The sequence below is a fragment of the Drosophila biarmipes genome, chromosome 2L (genome assembly GCF_025231255.1).
Source record: "Drosophila biarmipes strain raj3 chromosome 2L, RU_DBia_V1.1, whole genome shotgun sequence".
NCBI classification, from domain to species: domain Eukaryota; kingdom Metazoa; phylum Arthropoda; class Insecta; order Diptera; family Drosophilidae; genus Drosophila; species Drosophila biarmipes.
Window position 1 is genome coordinate 6,800,021 of NC_066612.1, and position 23,663 is coordinate 6,823,683.

At 40.5% G+C, this 23,663-nt stretch overlaps 1 protein-coding gene across 1 annotated transcript in view; it reads right to left on the reverse strand.

Annotated features, from left to right (window-relative positions):
- Nucleotides 1–11,025: 11,025 nt before the first annotated feature.
- Nucleotides 11,026–23,663, reverse strand: part of LOC108027909 (uncharacterized) — a 31,961-nt gene continuing 19,323 nt past the window's right edge. The window contains exons 3-6 of the mRNA XM_017099530.3: nt 23,031–23,197; nt 16,503–16,639; nt 13,957–14,133; nt 11,026–13,148 (exon numbers count right to left, since the gene is read on the reverse strand). Of these exons, the coding sequence (XP_016955019.1) occupies nt 13,036–13,148; nt 13,957–14,133; nt 16,503–16,639; nt 23,031–23,197 (594 nt within the window). The 3' untranslated portion in view covers nt 11,026–13,035. The remainder of the gene's footprint in view (nt 13,149–13,956; nt 14,134–16,502; nt 16,640–23,030; nt 23,198–23,663) is intronic.

Here is a 23,663-nt window from a genome sequence, read left to right on the forward strand (position 1 = left end):
ATGGGCCTTATTTAGTGAGCAAATAGAACCGAAACAATACGCCCGCCTTTTTAATTTCAAAAGCGGCAAGCATTTCTCCGCGCATCAAATTATTCGGCATAGCGTGATTTCAAAGGGCTGGCTATTCCCCCATTGGCCCATGAAACCCAATGGCTGCGAATATCAACACTTTAAGTCAACAGTTTGAGTCGCGACAGCTGAAACAAAAATAAAGGAAAAAATAGATTTTGGGCCTGCAAACGTCCAAAAACCGGCAAGTGGGTCAGTTTCGCACGGGCCTTTAGACCAAATCAACGCTTGGCCAAAGTTTATTCTACCCCATCCTCCGGCGAAAAGCTCCAGGAGGCATCTGCCATCAGAGCCGATGGGGGCAATGCAATTTCCATGTCAGCGCCGAGTTCTCCCCTTTTTTCACACACAGGCTTCGTTTTTATTGGGCTTATCGAAAGTCCAGCACTCGGCATTTTTCACAGGACTGGCTTTAAATTGAAATCAAATAATATATGGGTATTTATTGATTTTATGTTAGGGTAATTTTAATGATAGATATTGATTTTATCTTGTAAGGCTCTAAAGGCTTGCAGTTTGTTAAATTGGAAATAATATTTGATTTAAATTGGAATTGAGCTTCTAAATATTTCAGCAGGAAGAAAAGAAAAATTTGTTTATTTGTAAAAATATAATGGTAATTATAATTTTAAGTATTGCGTAATATATTTCCCTAGCATATGGAATGCCTTTTAAATACAATGTTGTCTTAAAATCCCTCAGTTGCCTTCACTCTCATACTTTCCCCTGTAAAATTATTCCTTTTCCATTACCAAGTAATCAGCATTATAAGAGCCAAGCAATACTAGGATTTAACACATTTACCTAGCCATAAATACACACTTAACACGTTTTGTAGTCACGGGGCTGGCTTGCATCATTAGGAATTCCATCAGTGCTTCATTATCCCCCTGCGCACTTTCCCAGAATGCTCCACATTTTCTCCACTTGGATTTCCGCGATTTTCCGCTCGTTGAAGCTGCTTGCCCACGGGGCGGATGAGGACGAGGATGTGGATGTGGATGTGGATGCTTTTGCAGCGACCGCACGCCGTGTCAATAAATGAGCGCAAAGCATTAAATTGTAATTTTTTAATTACACACAAAAGATTTAATGACTGCGGTGGTAATAACACACAACAGACGGCTGCCGGCTGCCACGCCCTCTCTGCCCCCCAGCCCTTAATTACATAAAGGCGAGCTGCGAAGACGGCGCTTTTCACAGGGGCAGAGAGATAATAAGAAAATGGTGAAAATTAAATTGTTCTTCTGTGCTCGCCAAGTGACCAATTAAAGCGAACAGCAAAGAGGAGTCCGGCTGCCTGGGGCCCTCGGGGGTTAAGCTATCCTTTCCATGCAGCTAGGATATTTTCTGTCTTATTAGCTACCGAGATTTTCTTGAAGTCTACATCCCCGCCCTGTCGCTTTTCCCCCTTCCGTTTGCTTAGCAATAAAAATCATTTTCCGCCTTCTAATGATGCCGCAGAAATGCCAAGGCGGCCAACTAAATTAGCGCCGGCGGCCTTTCAGCAGTCGGCAGTCAAGAGTCGGTCTCTATATACACAGGGTCGTAAATAAAACTTGCTCCACGAAAACTAACTAATATGCCACAGTCGGCGGGCCCACAAATCTTGTATAAAGTAAATGCATCGCCAGGGCCCGCGTCCCCGCCTTTTCAGCCGGTTTCCCTTGCTGTTCTGCTGAATGTTTTCGTGTGTTTGCTGTTTGTTGCCAACACACTAATTACCGCAATTAATTATGCTGCCTGCGGAACCAAGTCCAAAGGGGTCCTGGAAGGGGGCTCCCGGAAAGCTGAAAACCCCCCGCGAAACCAGTACAATTCGCCCATTGTTGGCCTGCTTTTTCGGCTGCAACTTTAACACGGATTTCGGGCTTTTTGTGTGCCCCGGCACACATTTTAAGCGGTTTTTGGCCTTTGTCTCAAAGCGCATATCAAACGATGTGGACCCGGCTCACAGGGACCCATTTAAATCGTTTAGCCAAGTGATTTTTGGGAACATTACAGCCATGAGTGGCATATGCTGTTAACAAAAAAACAAATAAACGTCACGAGCTTACATTTAATAAAGCCTTTATGGCGGCCACTTTAGAGCAGAGGGTGTCAAAGAGCAGATGTGTTGGGGATTAAAATGTACTTTTAAATGGGGGAAATACAAGTCTAAACTGATTTGCAATTTATCTTAATTTATTTACTTAAAAAATAATAGTTTTTTAAAGAGCTTTGTTAGTAAATGCCATCCCTTGAAATATTTGAATATGTATTTTAAAAAATATAAGCTCCTAACAGGCTTGCAGAAATAGCAATATTTGCAAAAAGCCTTTACTTATACTTATATTTTTTGTGCAAGCATAATCCAATGAAAATCCTTATAAAATATAGTAAAAACCTGCACTCTAAAGCTTGTATTGATACTTAAATTGCACAAAATGCCGGGTGCTTTTCAACTAAGAGGGACCTAAATAAAATGTCCATTCTCGCAGTGCTGACTCACCGAGCGACCATTAAGCAAATCAAAAAATGTCACAGAGAAACAATTTCGCACTCCTCGAGCAAATGGCAAAACATGCATGAAAATTGAAAATTATGTTCGAAATGCACTCAGCAACAGATGGGGTTTTCCAGGGGCGGAGTTCTGAGGAGGAGCTGGCGCATTGGTGCCACGTTTGTTTCTGTCAACGCAATGAAGTGCAACATTTTGTATACATACGATATGAGTTTGTGAGTCCTGGTTTATTCGAGCTCTGTGGCAGCACACACACTAAACTATGCCATATTACTTGTAGCAGCGAGCACCTTTGGCAGCCAGCCCAAGCCAGCCACTTCATATTGTAAATTCGGTAGAAAATATTTTTAGTGTCGCCAGGATTTCCTGTTTCCATCGTTGTCCTGGCAGGAACTGCCATTGTAGCTCCTGCTGCCTCTGCTCCTGCCTCCTGCTCGCTCCATCCCAACACGGAGCACTCAGCTCTTTGTGGCAGAAAGTGCTGCTCCTGCCCCGGTTGTCACCTGTTGGCCCGGCCACCTTTGTGGTCCCCGGTGTCCTGGAGTGCTTTTGTATGCATCCTAATGCAATCCCTGTTACTGCGTTTGTTTGATTGCTTCCGCACCTGGCCACAGTGTGCTGGCTCCGATTTGTTCGCCTTAATTAGTGCAAATTTGCAAGTCAGCCAGTGTCAGTTGGTGGAGGTAGATACAGCTTAGCTCCTCAGGCGGTCCGTCTACAGGATTGGGAGTTTCTGCAGTATCTTGCAGATACCTATAATTGAATACCTCGAAATGAATTTGATCTGAGTTTAGGATATTTTAAGTTAATGACAATTTGTACCATAAATTAAAACAACTCTCTACCTCTTTAAAAAAAAATTTATAAAACTCTGAAAAGATTTAAAATTACCTTAGTTTGTATTAATATATATTTCAAAATATTTAATAATTAAAAAAAAAATGTTAAGAAAATCTAAAGAAATTAATGACAAAATATACTTAAAGTGTCAACTGAATATGATTTTATTGTTATTCTTTGAAAAATAAAACCTTGAGTCAATGTTCCATCATAAATCGCCGAGAAAAATGTGGAAAAGGACCTCTCACTTAGCGAGTTAATTTGACAAAACTCGAATTGGCCAGCATTAAAGTGCAGGACTTTGTGCGCCGGGCTGCCATTTAACTTGCGCACTCTTGGCTCCATCCGAGCCCTATTTACACAGCACATAAACAAGCTGCAGGAGCAGCTGCACTTGACTAAACAATACACAACTTATAGTCGAATATCCTGCGAGCTGAGGGACTCCAAATTCGATTTCGAGCCATTCCCCACTCGAAAAGGGAAGTGCAGCCCCGAAGTTCGACGAGGATCCTGGACGGGCTGCGATGTATGTTTGTTTATGTATGTTTTCGGGGGGCGAAAGGAGTCGGCTGAGAGGAACTACATACAACAAGCGAAAGTTAACCGGCGAAATCCCCGCCCGGCTGCACATGATTTGGCCGAGTTGTCGCTCAAGCACGCAGCCAATGCCAATCAATATCAATCGCAATTCAATTTCGATTCCAACTCGGGGCCAGAAGTCAGCGGATCCGCAGCCCAGATCCCGTCGTCTGGCAGGGGCAATTCTGGATTTGAAAAATAGCCGAGTGCACTTTGCGCAGTTGCCAGTAAATTACTTTGGCGAGATTTGTGTGCCCGCGCCGAGGGGCAAGCGGCAAACATAATGAGCAGCTGCAGACACTGGGACTTTGAATCTGGCAGGCGCCAATGTCTGCCGAAATTTGCACAAGATTTGTAGCCATCAAACGAGCGTCGCTATTCGCCCCTGATTGCCGGGGGATCTCGATCCCCTCGCAGGTGCAGCAACAGGCGGCAGCTGATTATTAATGGTCCTCGAAAGTCTTTTGCCAGACCGACATGCAAATTGCAAAACTTGCCCGAACTTTGGCCCCCGTCAACTGGAGGACTGAACAGGCAGGCGAACGCATAAGGACGACTCATAAAAACTACTACTTACCACCGCCAGGAAGTCAAACAAACAGCAGGGAAGGGTCCTTTCCCGCACGGCGAGGAGTTGAGCAAATAAACAAACAGAACGAGTGGCAACAAACTGCAGAACAAACTAAGCAAAGGGCAACAATGAAATGGAAGACAACTCGGGCACAATTCATGGACAAATTAGACAGGAAAAAGAAGCTTTAGTCAATAAATTGTATGAGTAGAAAAGGGGAAGAATAGCTACTATTATATCAATGGGAAAATACATTTTAATAAAATTATCTTAAAGTGTTCTCACAATTTAATGCCTTATAGAAAAGCTGGAGATAAAATTCATGGCCAAATAAGAAAGCTTCACTGAGTAATTAAGTACTATAAGTAGAAAGTGAAATAACATAATTACCATTTTTTAAATATTTAATATAAAATAAAAACATCAAAAGATAGCTATATTAATTTTTATAATATTTTTTAAAAGTTATTTTATAATACAAATATGAGCCAAAAAAGGCACATCTGCAGCTCAAATTATATTTTTGACCAATTTTACTTGTTGTCCCGACCAATTAAGAGGCACCTAAATGTCTCTAGCCTCTTCAACTTGTCCAATATCAGTTCGAAGCCGGCATAAACCAAATGGTTTCCACTCATCAGACTCAACTGGCCACAAAAATAGTTTGCCAGCAACATTTCAACAACTTTGCCCATTCTGCATTTCCTTGCAGTTTTCGGTGGTGTTCTATTTGGGCATTTGTAGCTCTGCCGCTTCTTTATTTTTTCACCAGTTTGCCCGCAAAATTGTTGAAAAATGTTTTGCCATGCAAATATTTGTAAATCAGGCGGAAACAGAATTACGAGCAACTTCCTGGTCTTCCTGTTGGCCAACTCATAAAAAACGAGTTGCTCAGGGGCGTTGCCAAAGGGGATTACTAATAAAATACTTTTGGAATCAAGCAACATTAATAAATAAATAATGTGATCAAGGGTTAGGCGAATAATGAGGGTATTAACACCTTAAAATACTCGAATCGAAAATGGAATATCCTTTTTCGCCCCGACACCGCCCATGGCCTCATTGCGAATGGAAATGGACGTGTTGAATGGTCAAAGTTCATCTAGTCCCTCCGCCTTTCAGCCGCACCTAATTGAAAGGGGATCAGGAATAGAAACAGGAATAGGACCTGCTGTTGGGGGTTAAGGGGTGGGAGGGTGGTAGGGTGGTAGGCTGCCGAGCATAGGCTGTGGGTTAATGTGCCGCATTGAAATGTACGAGTTAGCATGTGCTCGTGCTGAGCCCTACGGGCAGAATGTTTTTCCTTTTCTCGCAGTTTGACCCTCATTTGTTTGCTTGTTGCGGTTGCCGTGGCCTTTGATGTTTTGAACTTTAGCAGGTGTTTGAACTTAGGTGTATTTGCGCTTGCGGCCGCAGGATGTGCTGCTTATTCAGGGAGCCCGAGCCTGGTGCACCTGGTCATGCAAATATGAGGAGTATCCAGTGGCCAGACGGACGTGCGAGTGCCAACTCCACTCGAAACATGATTGGTGAATGTGCCAGTCGAAAGGCCGAAAATGGTCTAGCTAAAAGGCATTTAACTTTCATCATTGCACTTTGAAATTCCTTTTTTTTACTTATCTGCTAATATAGTCATCGTATTTCAAATGTGACTAACTTATAACATACTATTCTAATCTAGTATATGTATGAAGTAATAAATAGTTAAAAGAACTTGAATTTGGGTACAAATTTATTTTTACTAAATAATTTTCATATTACACATTTATGTATAAAATTGTTTTTGAATAAAATGAAATTGATAAAAAACCTGTTTTGATTAAATATGTCTATAGATTTTTTAGAATTTTGTTTGCCTAAATTGTTTTCTTTTGTTTTTTTGCTAGAGTTTTGCGAGTTATTCACCGATAAATATAATATTTAAATAAATACAAGTTTAAATTTTTTGAAATGGTAAACACTTAAACTTACACTCATTTGAATTGGCGCCCAAAACAGAGCGCCCTCTAGCGGCTTATCCGGAATGTGCTGCCAGACTGTCAAAGATTGTTCTTGAATTCGCTCTGAGTCATTCTAGTTCGCTCAGTATCCTTCGAATTCGCCTCGATCCTGGACCTGAACCACTGACTCTTACCTTGAGGTGAATTCGTCTTTTCAAAGCTTAAAGCTTTTATTAATTTGGCGCAGCATTCAAAACATTTTTTAACTGAAAATGTCTTTGATTGAAATTCATCTGGGTTTCTTACGAAAATGAAAAGAAAATAAAATCGAATATCAAGCACTGGATTTTCTATGTATGCCTTGGTTATCTGGTTTTTTTACAAACAAATCAGCCCATCAACTGCTAATTTGTAACCCGATCGAAAGTAGAACCCAATCAACAACAATCTGTATAATACGCTGAAAAGCCCTTTTGAAGGATGTCACTAGGTTGGGGCTACTTGATTGACAGGACCTTCAAAGGACATTCCACGGCTTAATTGCAATTGGCTTACTAATTGAGGTTGACACCTTAACTTGCACTGATAAAAAAGTTGTTAGTAAAAAATGTTCGTTTTATTGAAAATCACTTGTAGACATAATTTTCAAAGATAGGCAATCAAAGAAAGACCATTTTGCACAATGAATTTAACATTGGTCAACAAAATATATTATCGATTCCTAAGAGAATTTTCCTTTTTTGTGAGTGGACAGTACTGAAGTTGTCACTTGTGGAGTATTTTGCGGTTGGAAACAAGTTAACCTATAGTTCTCACCAAAAAACCCATTGCCCGCTGCGCTGCACCACCAAGTGGCTGAATTAAGTCGGTGGTTTTGCGGTTAAGCTGCCAGTGCCTTAATTTAGTTTTAAAATTACAGGCCAGCAGCAGGATGAGTATGTTTTCCTTGGCTTTGACACACGACACACGACTTGGAGAGCCACAATTGAATTATAAAGTTTATCGCATGCAGTTCGCACAAAAAAGGCAGCACGGATGCATTTTTAACAGGCAACCCACCGCACATTCGCCCACTTTGTGCTGAAATTCCTTTGTGCATTTCTAAGCGAAAAAGCAAAACGAAGCTCAAACATTTGTGCCAGCAATGCGAAGTGGATTTCCTCTTTGGCAAAATGATTCCCCGGCTGTTGTGAGGGAAAAGCGGGGGATGGATGCCCAGGGCCCCAAAAGAAATAAAATCGAATCAACGAAACGCGGGCTTTAATTAATGGCTTTAAGTCTTGCGGTAATCAATGTACTTCCATGATTAGCTATCGTCATCGTTTTATTACGCATACGCCACGTGTGCTGTTTAAGTACTTAAGGAAGTATATAACCACGACTCTCTGGAGGAAGTGCTTCTTAAATTTGTGCGTAGTCCTGCGACTTTAAGCAGAAGGTCCTCCAAAAAGCAGAGCCTGTGATAAGTTTTGGGACGAAAGACAAAACGACTCGAGGTCAGCGCTCGCTTTCAATTTTAAGGCACATTTCAAGAGACCAAGAGCAATTGCTGCCGTCTGAGACGGATTTCGGCCGTGCTTATTTGTACAATAGCCCCGGCGTTTTGTCTTAAAGACCGCACTTGGCAGGGGACACACAAAAGCCGCAGACTCAAATGCCTCCCGACCCTCAACCTGCCTCTTTCGATAACATCATTCCACCCGACTACGCTATTCAATTATGCAAAAGGCAGCTACAATGCGTGCGGCAACACGAGAATTATGTTTTTAATTTTTGGAGCAACCCACAAAAACAGGGCAGTGACTAAAACAACATTTTTGGGGGTCCCAAACAAAATTCACCGACCACGGAACGCATCAAACAACATTAAAAAGTCAGGTCTGTGCTGCAGAAGCGAACACACTCGCAAGCAAACGGCAGGCAAAAACACTGAGGGTTGAACGGTGGGATAAATTTAAATTTAAAATATTTGGAAAAATAAGAAAAAATATTTACGAATATGTAGAAGTTAAATATTGAATTATACATTATAGAAAACTGTCAGAAAATCTTTTCCCGCCCTAAAACAACCCTTTAACTGAAGTTTAGTGTGGAGGAGCTGCCATAGGAGAACTACTTGGCTCCCATAAAATTCAATTTAATTCCTGTAAAGCTATTAAATCCCAATAAAGGGTTATCCAGCACTGTGCCATCGAAGCATCCCACTGTTCTGGGCTTTGCAGGCCATATAACCAGCATCAGCTGGCAAGTAAGTGCCCAGGACACTGGCCAGGACAACGATACAGCAGAGGGAGAGGTCCTAAAGTGGGCTGGTGGCACATAATCAAGAGGGTTTTTTGTGTGTGCCACGGATCCGCAGGACCAGCAGCGGGCAACGCACTAAATCGGATTACCCCAGAATTATCCTTGTTGGCATTTATTTTGGCTTTGGCTCTGACGCACCCTGGACCCCGCCCACATACCCGAATAAATACCCAGTGGGTGGCTGTGGCAACTTGTTTGCTGGCCACTCTTTGGACCCCCTGAAATGCCACCCAAAAATGTGCCCACCCCCAGGAACACACACATCAAAAGAAAACACACAAACAAACAAAAAACAAACGGCAGAAAATAAAAATAATGTCAACTTCCGTTCTGCTTTGCCAACTTTTGACGCCATCCTCTCCTGTTGTTTTAACTTCTGGCTGCTGTTTTGCTCGCTTTTTGTTTACTTTGAATTGCAAATTTTTTGTTTGGCCTGTTATACTTTTTATTTTCGCTCCATTGCGGGGCATAATGAGCCGCGAGTGCCGCCACAGCCACGGCATGCGTGCCCCATTGTCATTTAGCAGTTTACAGGCGGCAAAATATTGGGGCACTTGATTTATTTGAATGTCAAATGTGTTGAAAATTGGGATAAAAATAGAGCGTGAAAAAGAGATTTCAATTTACTGATTAAGTAAGACAGTTAAGAAAGATTCTATTGCTTAGACCAGTGTGTGTGTGGCGGCAGAGCACCGGCAGAGATACATTGACGTGCCCAAAAAACAGACTTAATGCCAAATTGTATAAAGAAAATATTTGATTATAAGATTTAAATAAAAATACTTTTTAATTTATTCATACTAAGTGTGTGGCTTTGAAATTTTAATTTTTTAATTTTACTTACGATTATTTCCGTGAGTTATTAAAGATCCTTTGCTGTACACTGTGCGTGTGGCAGAAAAAATTCCGTGTACACCGGAAGAGCTGTTATAATACATCAAAATATTTGATTATACCACCATGTAAAAGTAATTATTTCCACCTAAGCCACGATGACTTAAGGCCGGACTGTAATCGCACTTTTTCCTCTGCACCCGATGGAGTACGCACTTAAACGTGGCCAGGAGTACATGTACATGGCTCAACCAGAAGGCCCAGGCCGCACGACGCCACGTAAATCTATTAACACCTCACGTCTGACTGGAGGATAAGCCCGCTGTAGCCGCAGTGGGGAGATGAGAAAGCGGGAAAAGCGGTGAAAGCCGGGCCAAAACCACAGCCAATGGCATCGAGCAAGGTGTGCAAGTGTGCGTACCGTGCGTGCGAGTGTGTGCGGTAAATGAAGCATTTTGGCCAAAACGGCACGTACTGGCAAAAGGCTTCAGGCCCCTTCGCATCCCCCAGTTTCGCCCCGTTTTCCCCATTTCCCCACATCAAAGGGCAATCGCCGCCGTAACTTTTCCAACTAATTTACATAGACTCCTACGTGTCCATGCAATTTGCATTGGGCCTCCGAGGTGGCTGCAACTTTTAAGCCAACTCCGCCGTCGCTAACTCTCGGATAAGCTGGGTCCTTTTGCCTGTCAAACAGTGCGTTTAAAATAAACAAACTGCCATCTCGCCACTTGGCATCAGGTTAAGATTGATTAAGACGTATCTATTGTCGAACACGTTGGCTTGTCCTCGATGCCGTGGCACGTAGAGCGGCAGCTCCGAAGTGCTTAGAGTAAACCATTTTATACAGCAGGGTTATAGGGTGTATAGAGAGGGATATATGACCCTGAGATGGCTAAACACAGATATACAATTTAAATGTATTTAAAAAGAAAACAAATATATTTTTATGTGGCTTACCAAGATTAAATATTTAAGAAATAAAAGAGATTAGTAAATTAAATCATAGGTATTGAGGGCTATTGCATAAAATAATTGCTTTGGATTAATGCTTAAATTAAAATAAAAAATTTGCAAAAATAAATACTTGGTTACAGAATATCTTTCAGCAATAAAAAGTATTCGTGAGGACTCATCCCCTAAAGTAATTTCCGAGGTACCACCCCTTCGAGGATTCAATCGTCGGCAATCTCCCATCTTTATGTATCCCCACATACATATATTTCCCTGCTCGGGTGTTCGTGATAAAATCACATCTATAAACATTAATCGCTCTTTTATGAAGTGTAATAAATTCAGAGTTACGCTCCTGGCCCTTTCTCCCAGCTGAAAAGCAGAAATCCTTCGAGCCACGAGCACACGAAACAAGCCCAAGACTTAAGTTTAGTTTCTCTAAAAATAGCTTTATTCATATTTGATTGGTACCCAGTTTGGTAATTAGTTTCGGTTTTTGGTTTTAGTTTCTTGTTGCTAGTGTGTGTGAGTTTTTGAGTTACTTCTCAGTGGCATTTAGTTTTTAAACAACATGAACAAACATTTAATAAATACATTCAGATAATTCTTATATGAATATCATATAACAATCACGACTGCTTGATGGAGTACCTAGTTAAACGATCTAAGCAATATACATTCATATACAGGTAAATAATTATAAATATTATAAACATACTATTTTAGAACTAGCTTCTCTAGAGACGTGTAAATTTGTTTGGTGTTTGATTTATGCCTAGAATCGAATAAATAAATAATTAAATAATCTGAACTACACTTCGATATTTATGAGAGATTCTGTTCGTATATATATATTCTATTGGGTTCCAAGTATGTACAAGTATTTGCCAGCTACTTGACCCATCGTATTTCGGGCGTTCTAGTAGAGTTTTTACATTTTCATTGTCATTTCAGCGGTCCAGCAATCGTCGAGAGCCCAAGCACTTACTTGTTTGCCCAACAAATTGATTTACAATGTTAAACGAGTGTTCTGCTCACTTCCTGCCAGTTAAATTGGCAACCAACAAAAATATTCTTCAATTAATTGCCATTAAATATGCAACACATACCAGAGGCCAATGGGCCAAAGTATGTGCCCTCCAAATGAAAAATGCATTCAATTGAAAAGTGGTTTTTGCCTTCGAGCACCAGCAACTTATGAATTTTCCATTTGCTCGGCTGCGGCGGTTTAAAAGCATTTTTAATTTGTAAAAATAAAATTTGCGCTCTTTTAATGCGATTTCACTGGAACCGAAAACACAATAAGCACATAATTATTCATTTTGGCGGTGCAATAAATTTATTTGCCTACAATCGCTTCATTATTGGCAAAATAAATGTTCGAATAAAGGTTGTACAAATGCTAACTTTAAAAATTTAATTGTTACATTTTTGGTCTCATTCCCCTTGAAATAAAAAACAGCTATTACTTTTTAATTAGTTGTACCAACTCTCTTTGTGTTTTGATCCAACTATTATTTGCAAATAATCCTTTGTGCTGAAATAAATATTCATTGGCTGCTTAAATATTACACAAAGTTGGCTGATTGAAATTCTTTGCTGCCGTAATAATACTGTACCATTTGAGAATGGGATATTGATTTGCTGATAAACCTTGTTTTTTAAACAAATTCATTTGGTTTACTTGAATTTTATTGGTCACACGTTGCTCGTTTGTTGTTCGACTACAATTATTTGTTCTGATTTTAGGTACTGTGCAGAGTTCACTTTGAAAACCGTGAAATGAACAAACGGAAACCTAGAGACACTCAATTACACTTCTATTTGATTAAATATATATATGTTTCGGTTTCTGAGTAACATGTCTGTATTGCTTTGGTTTAGCACTTGCCTGGCCAGGCTTTCAACTTACTTACGAAGGCTACGTCGTTTTGAACTACCTCTAACTGCCATTTGCTCCCAGCACCCTACTCTAGCCCCTATCCCTCAGCCTCTGTCTAATCTTAGTGTTAACTCAGGGGTTATACCATTTGCGGATAACGTAAGTGTGTGTCTTCCTTTGGGTCTATACAGTGAGTACATTTTAATGGCCTAAAAGTCTTAACTGGCTGCGTTACATTAGTTAAACGTCTCTATGTAGTTAGGTGTAATTGGTTTTACATTAATATTGTATATGCAGCATAATTAACTTTGATTATACACATGTCTCTGGGAGGCGAGGAACCAGCCAATGTCGTCCACTGCCATCCTGTCCCCTCCGTTGACCTTTGATTATGTTACAATGCTAATTGAGTGTTCCGCCCTCGGCTTAAGATCTAGAATTTCCTCTACGGGTACGCAGGCTCAACTTAGGCGCTAGTAATTGATATAAGTAGTGGTTGGGTGCGCAGATGGTCCTAGTCCTAGTTCGGCCCGGACTACACGCTGTCCACCTGCTCTCAAAGGTAGTTGGGCCTGGAGACGCAGCACAGCAGGCTCATGTTCTTGCAGATGTAGTTCTGGCGCCGCTTCGCCTGCCAGGGTCCAGTGGTGTCCAGGGCCGCGTTCCGTTCTGCAAACACCCCATGGAAGAGCAAACAATTGGGCGGATTAATTAATGAGTTCGGGGAAAAAGTACTGTGGGGGCAGTGTAGCTACACAATAAAAAAAGATCTTGAAAACAACACAACAACGGTCAAAATCGAGTAGGTCCACAGCCATTACTGTTTAAAAGTATCAAAATGAGAAGTTAAAGTTACTATAAGTATTTTAATCTTATAAATTAAGGGGTTTCTCATTTAAAAAAAAGCCTAAAAGTATCTATTATGGTAAAAAACTTTTAAGAAATAGGAAACTTGGCTCAAAATTAAAGAGATGTTAAATAAATCGTATTAAATTAGTTAATATAAGATTGATTTTAAATCCATCACTCTATTTTATTAATCCGTTTAATGCTAATAAATAAATTTTTTGGAACAAGTGCACAACAGTCTCTGCCGTTAAATAAGTTTAGCTGTCAAATAATCCAATTTTAAACTTAATGCTGAATTAATTAGTTTTAATTATCAGAAAATCGTATTAATATAGTTATAAGATTAATTTAAAATCCATCACTCTATTTTATTAATCTGTTTATGGCAAATAAGTATATTTTTTGCAACAAGTGCTCAACAGTCTCTGCCGTTACACACTTTAATAGCCTGCCAATTTGTAGTGCGCAGCTTGCCCTTTTTTGTGTGCTACACAATTTTGTTTGCTCGACGGTCCTTGGCCAAATACCAAAGTGCACGGCAATGGAACTGTGCAGCCGCAGTGCCTCCACCGAGGCAATGGGCTCGGAACCGGGAGCCTGCGCAGTCGGACGGAGGACCGAAACTCACCCAAGTAGGCCTCGTGCTGGGGCATGTACTCCTGCATCTCGGACAGGAGCACGGCGATGTCCTGGGAGTCTTTGGTGATGCTGCACAGCTCCTCCTCGTTGAAGTCGGGCGTGAACTGCTTGCACAACAATATCTGGCTGATGACATTGCCCAGGTTCGAGGGCCCGGCCCGGTTCTCTGCAAAGGGAAAGTCCAGGGGATAAATCAGAGTCAAGTAGTAAGCCGCCTCTAAGCCGAGGTGCAGCAGGGTCAAGCTCTTGGGCCAACTTTTACCCAGCGCGGCAATAAAATAAACCAGTTTGTTTGACTTGGCCGCAGCCACATTTATTTGCGCCATTCATTTTTATGCAAACATTTTCCTTTGACGTTTGCATTCCCCGGCTTTTCATTTACTTCCGCTCTTTGGCCGCTTCATTAGCTTTTGCTGTTTTATTTTCAACGCTCTTTGATGTCTGTCTGAACTTTGTTGGCCCTAACTTTTGCCCATTTAATGATCAGAAATTTAAAATTGTAACACAAAATATGTTATAACTTTGTCAAATAGAAGATGTTTCTGTATTTCCAGTGCTTTTGCTTAGATGTTTGGCCTTTGACTGATGGCTGCTGCAATCAATTTTCGATCGCCCATCAATCTTCATCGGCCATAGTCAAATTAATTACTTGGCACAACTTGCTGAGCTGCATGCCCCAATGAATTGCAATCTATTCGATCGTCCAATGCGGCGTATGCGCAATATTCATATTTCATCGCGTATGCGAACATGCATGACCAGCAGTCATCGTGGGCCATTTTTGTACAGAGTAGCGGCCAGGTTAGGAAGTAGAGTAACTTTTAAATATTTAATAAAATATTATAAAATTTGTATTCATTTATTTATGTTTGTTTTGGAGTTTTTTTAATTATCTTTGAGTTGCATAAAAATTTTCCTTGTTTTATTTAGCTGCCTAAAGGGTATTGCATAGTTCTTACTCCAAATGGGGAAACTTTTTTGATTTATTCCCTTGAAGGCAATGAATTTTCGCTAGCATGGCAATAATTAAAGGTCCACCTCCCCCCTCGCCACATACTATCACCACTGTGCCCTGTCAATTTTTGCGTACATTTTGGTTGGCAATTATAACAGCCAAACACAGCCCAAAAAAAAAGTGTTTTCAATTTTTGAATTTTTTATTGCTTATTCTGCGTTGATGGCGTTTTCATGGCACTGCAGATATTTGTTTGGAGAACGGGGGTGCGTTGTAAATTCGCTGCATCCGAAGGCCCAAAGCCAGAAACTCTGCAAATATTTACTCCCCCTCCCCGGGAAATTTCCCCCGAACGCGCATGTTGACAGTGGAAAAACCAGTGCGCCAGCACAGTGGTTGCAATTTAAAAATTTATGATCAGCAATTGGCATTTGGCATTTGCGTCCCCATTTGTATTCGCCGGCTCTTTCCATGGTCAGCCTGGCGACAAATCAGCTCGAAGCTTGGCTCTGCATATTTCTGCGCTCGCACGTGCACATTAAACATGGCTAAAGAATGGCAATCACAGCCAGGACACCCGGAATTTAAATCAGAACCAGCGTCAGAAGCGCAACTGCAGGCCCTGAGAGTATGCCAAACAATTGTTGAACGTGCACCCAGTGTCTGTGCCTGAGTGAGGGAGTGCTGCCCCGAATGACAATGCCAAAGAAGCGATTTCCTCGTTAAGGCCAGCTCGGAATGCAGGAAATAGTTGTGCAGCAGAGTCATTAAAATGCAGAGGGGGTCAAACTTATTCAAGCAGATCCCTTAAATTTAATAACTTTAATATGTTTTTTGTATGTCTATGCTTATTTTTGGAGTACTTTTGTTTTGTTTTTTTAAAGAAAGTCAATTTGAAAAGAAGATAAGGTTTTTTTTCCCTCTACAAATAACCTTAGAATCACCCATATTGGTAAATTGAATATATGAAAATATCTGTAGGAACTTATTTATTCATTTTTATAAGCTTAGTCTATATAACCATAAATATATATATTTATTTAGAGCATGAACACACACACTGTTAATATAAAAACGACCAATTTGGCAACAAAATAAAACAAATTGGCGAATGAAATGTATATAAAAATACGAGTAGGTTTTTTAAAATAAAAACCTTTTTTGCGGTTTCTTGTTTGTTTTATTTGGAAGAAGGAGTGTATAAAAAATGTCACGACGGAAACAAATAAATAAACATAATTTATACAAATATATTTCTGAATAAAAATCTACTCCTAAATTTCTGGTTTATTTATTATTTAAGTTTATTCCAAATAACCGCCAATATATAGTTATTATTATTCGTTATTAGTTATTATTTATTTAGAATATTATAACGACTCTATAATGTGACAGTAATGCACTCGAACTGTTTAAACAAATGGCGTTCCCCTAAATCAAACCCGATTGCCAAAGTCTGCTGGCACTGGCATCAGCAACACTCGCAGTGACCCGCAATCCCAGTGGCGACAGCTGACACATGGTCCCAGCTGGCTGTTGGGAGTCGGAATCGTGCGTGGGCGGCGCTGCATTAAACTTACCATAATAGCCGGACATGTCCATTGGCACGACTTGTATGAGGCGATAGCTCTTCACAAGTTCGCGTAGGAACAACTGGGCCATGTAGAACAGGAGCACCAAGTGCGGGTTGTCGGTGAGGATGCCATCGGCCATGGCGCTGCAAAAAAGCAGAAATAAAACGAAAATAATGAAAGGGTATAAAACAATGGGAGCAATGCAAGGTAACATGAACATCGGGCCCAGGGCCCAGAGCGCCGAGTTCCGAGTGGGTGGAAAAGTGGAATGCCGCATTTGTGGCACGCCAAATTGCATGCGGAAATTGTGAAATGAAATTTATATGATTTTATGACATTTCTTTCGGGTCGAGAGTGGGGATCGTAAGCTGGCGACAAACTATTTCATTTCCGGCAAAGTTTTAAGGGCGACATCGATTGTTCTCCGGGTTCAGCTGCTCTTGCCGAAGAACCAAATGAATTTGTTGGCATGCCATGTTCTTATTTTTTTACGAAGCTTTGGAAAAATACATTCCTGGTCGGAAAAACTGTTGCTACTGACAGAAGAGGGATATTTTTATACTTTTTTATTAGGTTTCTAATAGAACATAAACGTTCTAAAATGTAAATGGTTATTTATCGCAAAATATTATCACTAAAATTGTATCTTTTCGATATACAACATAGATTTCATCATTTTATAACCCACAGCTGCAAATAAACATGAAGAATTAATATCCAATTCCATGATCACCACAAAACGACATTTTAATTCAACCAAATTAGCATTACAAAAACAATTTATATAATCTACGAACCGCTCCGCAGCACTCGCAGCGGCATAACTCATTTAGAAAACACTCCGAGTTTGCAGTTAGTACGCAAATTGCTGCTTAGTTGACATTAATTTCAGTTTTACCAGGACCAGGAACACGGACGGGGCAATTATGAGGGAGTCCGGGGGCAGCAACCGAGTGGGACACGGCTATAAATTGCCATAAACATATTTGCAGCTACACAGGAATAAATTCAATTTGTAAATTGCTTTTGCATTGCCCAAACTCTACGGAGCTGGAAATGAAAAATGTGTATTTGAGGGGGGTGCGCGGTCCTGAAAGTGTTGCCGTGTCTTCTGATTTCACCCTCCAACAGCCGGCATTAAAGCAAATAAATTGCGAATTAATCTTTTCCAAGGTGTATTCGAGGCGCCGTTTAAGTGCGAGAGGATGCGGCTTAAAGCGATTTAGATTGGGGCTCCTTGCTCAGGGAAAATTCAAGTGTTTAGGGTAGTTAAGGATGCTTATAGATGAGGGGATTGTGTTTTTGCTTGCATAAATATTGCCCATACGATTATAGATACTTTTATTACATACTACACATGTCTAAAGATACATTTTGTATCTGAATTGAACAACTCTTGTATATGTTAAATGGATTCCTACAGCTGCTATCTGCACAAAGTATCTGCATACTATTAAATATAATTTTATTTCCCATACATATCTAAAGATACATTTTATATCTGATTTTGGCAGCACTTATATACTTGATGTGAAATATTAAATGGATTCCTACAGCTGCAACGTAAGTATCTGCACAAATCCCCTAAAAATTAGCCGGAATGTTCAATTCATAATCATCCGGTTACGACCTTTCCCAAAACCCCCATTAATATTTTATCCCCACACATCAGCATTTATGCAACACATTACGAAGCAAAGAGTGCGACTTTAATGCCTCGAATCGTAATCAAATTAATGCTAAGCGATTTCCTTGAAAAACTGCAAGTTGTAAATGGCAGAGAGCAGTGTTTTAATGACCTCCCACTCCGTTTAGCCCATCTCCTCCTGATTGTGGTGCGCGGACATTAACGTGGGTCATTTTCGCCAGCACCACAGCACCGCCCCGCCCAGCAAATCGCAATAATAAGTTTGGAGCAACGCAACAAAATCTGCAAAGCATCCGAAAACCCAGCAAAGAAACCCAGAAAAAAGGGAATAAAGAGCGAAGGGCAGAGCGAAGAAAAAATGGCCAGACCATTGTCAGCAGATGGTCTTGATTACAGCTCGGACGTTATATTCATTTATTGCAAATAGCAGTGAAGTATTTTTTATTCGCCCGCTAGACCCGAGCAAATTATGGCTGGGAAAATTGTACAAAATGGCAAGGACTTGCGTTCGTAAAACGCTTTTGCCCAGGGTCGCTGCTGCCCCAATCGAAGTTATTAACTGCAGCAGTATGAAGCTGTTAAAATTGCCACACTTTACGAGACAGCGTTCCTTAAAGTGTCCGGCGCTACGTGACGAGCTCTCCCTAATTGCGTAACTTTAGCCACTTTTCCCGGCCAGACAGCAGCGCCTGTCTTCCATAATTTGCCGTCATCTTCACGAACATGACCACAGAACATCGCCCTGCGAGCTGGGCATCCGCATCCGGGAACGGCATCAAGTGTCGAAATAATGAACGAAGTAGCCGACAGCGACAATAAAACAATGCAGGCCAGCGAGGACTATGGAATGCAAAGGATATTTTCAAAAAGCACCCAAGAATTGTGAATAATATTAGGATAATATGATTTATAAATAAAACATTATTTTAATATTAAAAAAAAATTACAGCAATTTTTATTCTTGGTTTATTTAGTGAAGGATGCGCCACGTCTATGTTAATGTGTGTATCTTTGCATAAGCAAACTTTTGTTTAAAATTAAGTCAGCAATATAAATATTTGTAAGTATGTAGTTTGAAAAAATGTTTAAATATTTATAAGTCATTTAAACATAACATAAATATACAATGATAATTAAATATAAACTAAATAAAAACGACAGAAGCAATTAAAAATTTTTATGAAAAGTTAAAAAATAATACTTCTAGTTTATTATAAAAAGTGTCTTATAAATAGTAGATTGGTATTTGAAAATTTCTAAAATACTTTACAAGATATTAAATTTTAATAACACATTTCCCTATCTTTCCCACAGTGCAGTGTGCCAAGAGCAGTTGCAGGAAACATAAAATTTGCGACACAGACGCAGTACGCCATCGACGACGTCTCTGGGATTGGATTGGACTGGATTGGCCATGGCTTTGATGGCGCTGTCCCCGGAGGTCAGAATCCTTGTGTTATGTTCTCCCTGCGGACTCTGGGCAATTGCCGGATTGTGTTCTCCGAGCAGCGGCGGAGGACGAGGGACGCAGAAGTCCAAGTAATATTTGCAGCGGAAATGCGTTTAAGCCAACATGGCGTGGGATGGGTTACGGGGATGGGCTTCGGGGATGGGCTCCATGGCAATGGGAGCCCGTCCAGCCCCCGAGGACCCTCTGTTGACTAACTTGGCTGTCAAAACAGGAGGAGCGGAGCTGCTAAAACAAAGGCAGCGCCAGTAATTTAGCAACAACAAACAACTGCACATAACTACAAGGTAAACAGCAGAACAAATGCGAAGTAAGCGCAGGCAAATAGACAGATGGATAGATAACATGAACACAAACGCAAACACGGCGAAATGGACCGAATGTCGCCTCCAAGGATATGTGTGCTCCATAAGATGCACAGAGAGAAATTTAATTAGCTTCAAGGAACATTATCCAGGGGTACATCAGGGATTAAAATATGAAATTTCATTGAAATATCTAGGAAAAAATATATAGAACAATTTGATAATTTGTATTATCCATTTCATTTCAGTTATTAATAATAAATAAAATAGATTTTAAATGTTAATGAAAAATGCAAAAAATATTGTTTGGATCTAAGAAAAATAATCTTATAATTTCCCCTATTTCACATAGGATTACCTTTAATATTGATTTTCTTCGAGTGCACCTTCAGTACGTGTATAAGTGCGAGTTGGACAAACAAACAAACGGGCAAACAACTATCAGTCACTCAAGGCAGTTGGCAAAGTGCTGCCGCCTTCTGAGCACAGGAATGGAAATGGAAATGGAAGTGGAAATGAAAATGAAAATGGGCTTGGGCATGACTGGGGGAAAGCGCCTCCAAGAGTGTCTATTCCAAGGTGGTCTGATAGGGCTGGGCTGATTTTTCTTTGCGCCCCCCTTGCTTAGGGGTGGGAAAAACCACTTGCTTGGGTGTCCTCAAGGTATCACAACTTTGTCGTCTGTTTGGCCAACAAACCACTAAAGTTGGTTCTACATGGTAACTATATTTGTTCTAAAGCCAACTCTGCGGGCCATATTTGAGTTGTTATTACAAATGTTTGGCTAGTGGTGATCTAACATAAATAATAAAATATAACACGTACTCATAAAACTGGTTTAATTTTAGTTTTCACAAACAAACTTCCCACGAATTTAAAGTTTGGATACTGTGTCATAACTTTTCCATCACGAGTTGTGTTCTATTTCGGTTTATTTGCAATTTTAATTCATTTTAAGAGTTTTGATTAATATTTTCCCCTCTTACTTTAAGGGGGGTAGTGGGCCACCTTCCTTATGGCAAAACAAGCAACTTAAAGTATTTGTTATGTTTTTGGTCCCTACTTTCTTTGCTTTCAACTTTCCACTTTCTCCTTGATGGCACACACAGTAGTATCGAGTTGTTGTGACTTGGGTTGTCTCACATGGGTCATGCATGTGTTTACAAAACATAAAACAGCAGCCAGCAACAAAAAAAAAACAACGAAACACTGTCAGAAAGTTTGGCTCTGTCATTGTCAAGTTGCCTCCGAAGTTTTCGCCCCCACCAGCCATCGCTTTTCCATTTCCCTCCTCCATTTTCTGCAGCATACTTTTTGCTTTATTGAACTTTTACTTTCAATTTAACTTTGAGTCCTCCTCGAGCAGTCTGCTTTTTGCAGCGCTAATTCATTGTCGTCACTCATACGCCATGTGCGCCTATTTGCAAATGCTTCTCGAAGGGAGAAAGAGTCGTTCATTTGTGTCAATAAAGCAAAAATTAATTGAAATCTCCCCGTTGCTGTTTTGCCTTTCTCCCTGGCCTCCGCCTGTCAGCCAATCATCAATCTGACTGTGTCTCTGGTTCCGCTTTCTCCTTTCTTTTGCACTTTTTCCAGGATACCCACGAGTACATATAGTTCGAGTGGACGAAATGCTGATGCGGATGCTCGTCTCGTTATATTGACATTTCGCCACTCCAGAGTGACATTTAAAGCGTCTGCTCGATAATAAATCACATTGTCATATGCCAGCGTGGTGTGCTTAAAAAGTTCTTCTCGGCAAACAAAAATTTGACAGATGCCCCACACGTCTGAAATTACAAATATTGTCTGTATTGTATAGGAAGTCCCCCTCAAGATGTTTGTTGTTAAAAAAACGGAGGATAGAAGGAGTGGAGGCGTTTTCGGGCTGCGATAATGGCGGCACATGTGTGGCATCCACTCGGGGTTTCGTCTTTGAAACATTTTTCGGGGGGCATAAATCAATAAATTTAAGTCGGCAAACAGACAGGCCCGAAAGTCAACTGGGGCCTTAAAGTTTCTGTGCCTTTTCAGCTGACACGGTAGTGGGTTCTCCTGGATAAATCCATATCACATTGATGCCACCTCTCACCACCTCTCGAACGAAATAATTTTCAGCCACATTGGTGCAGTTTTCCTTTAATTTTTCCTTTGTTTTCCTTTGTTTTGTTAGCCCCAAACAAATGAGAAAAACAATTGCACTCACACACACAGGTCCTTTCACCAGGTTTAATGAAAAAAAATTACCCAATATGACGGGAGCCCCGAGGCAGCTCGACAAAAAAATGTTATTAACTTTTGCCGTTTTGAAAAAAAAGAGGGGAGGATGTGAAGTGCTCGATAAATTATGCAGCACTTTGAAATTGAATTTCAAACTCAGCCACTAACTCATTTTGGAGAGCATTCCGAGGGTCTTCAATCCGAGCCCAACAAATTGTTATTTACGTTATCCCATCCCCTTTCACTTTCCAATTTGACTGCAATTAGATTTGCATACATTTCCATAAAGAAGGGACGGACACGAGGGCGAAGTGCCCCAAATGTCACACACACGTTGCTGTTTATGTTTATGTTAATGCTATCTATCCCTTTGGGCCTTTTCGCTTAGGTACACTGAAGAAAACTATGGATATTTTATAAATTAGAGAAAAAAATTAACATGGTTATCTCTGTTCACATGAATATTATTCATTGGATTTTAGATCATACAACATATAACTTTTTAAAATATAAAAAAAGGATTCGAATTAGGTAGAATCTATTTTAGATTACGTAAATGTACTTTTTTTAATTGTAAATATTTTGGAATATAGTATGAATATTTTGTAAAAGAAATATGATATGATCTTTTTGATCCAGAATCCGTCAAAAACTTTTATAATTAAATATGAGCTCAAAAATATCAAAAAAAGGATTTAATTGAGTACTATATTATCTGGAATTAAAATACAAACATTAACTTTTTATTTAATAATATGTTTTCTACGGTTCTTAAATAATTTTCCTTCTGAATAACTCGATAATCATTTTTGAAGTAAAGCTGATTTTCGAATGGACCTACGATTTGCCTCAGGTGAACCCGTCGAAACGTAGTGAATATGGTGCAGACTCACCTCTTGACCTGGGGCATCAGGATCTGGGCGGTGTGCTTGAGTGCCTCCACGCAGGTGCGTCGCAGCTTCCGGATCTTCTCCCGCAGCTCGGGGCAGTCCTTGGCCTGGCCCACGTGAATCAGCATGTCGCGGAAGAGCGCCACATGGCTGTTGATCTCCACGATGAGCTGGAAGCACAGAGCGAGAGGGGAAAGTTCGTATCAGGGTCATCGGCGGCAACTGATGCTTAATTTATGCGAAAGCTCGATTAGGCCCAGCACGCAGCACACATTTTATATTTTAATTTATGCACAACCCCATCCGAAGACCGCAGGCGGCGGCACCCTAAGAATATATATCTGCACACATTTGTTTGCCCAACTGGCTGGGTTCGGCCAGGAAAATTCTGGGAAATTCTCTGGCCAGATAGAACTGAGGGGGATTCCCTTCTGCTGTTGCTGCTGCCGTTTACGGCTCATTGCCAAAATGGAGGGCGGCAAATGAATCGAGCAATCGAGACCTAATTCCTTAGCCGACGCCATGGCCATCGTCTTCTGCCTGCGGCCGAATCAGGCTCATAAAAATTAAAATGCCTGAAATGCAAAGGATTATTCGAGCTCATTTTTATGGCTTTTGGGTTGGCTAGCCCTTTTC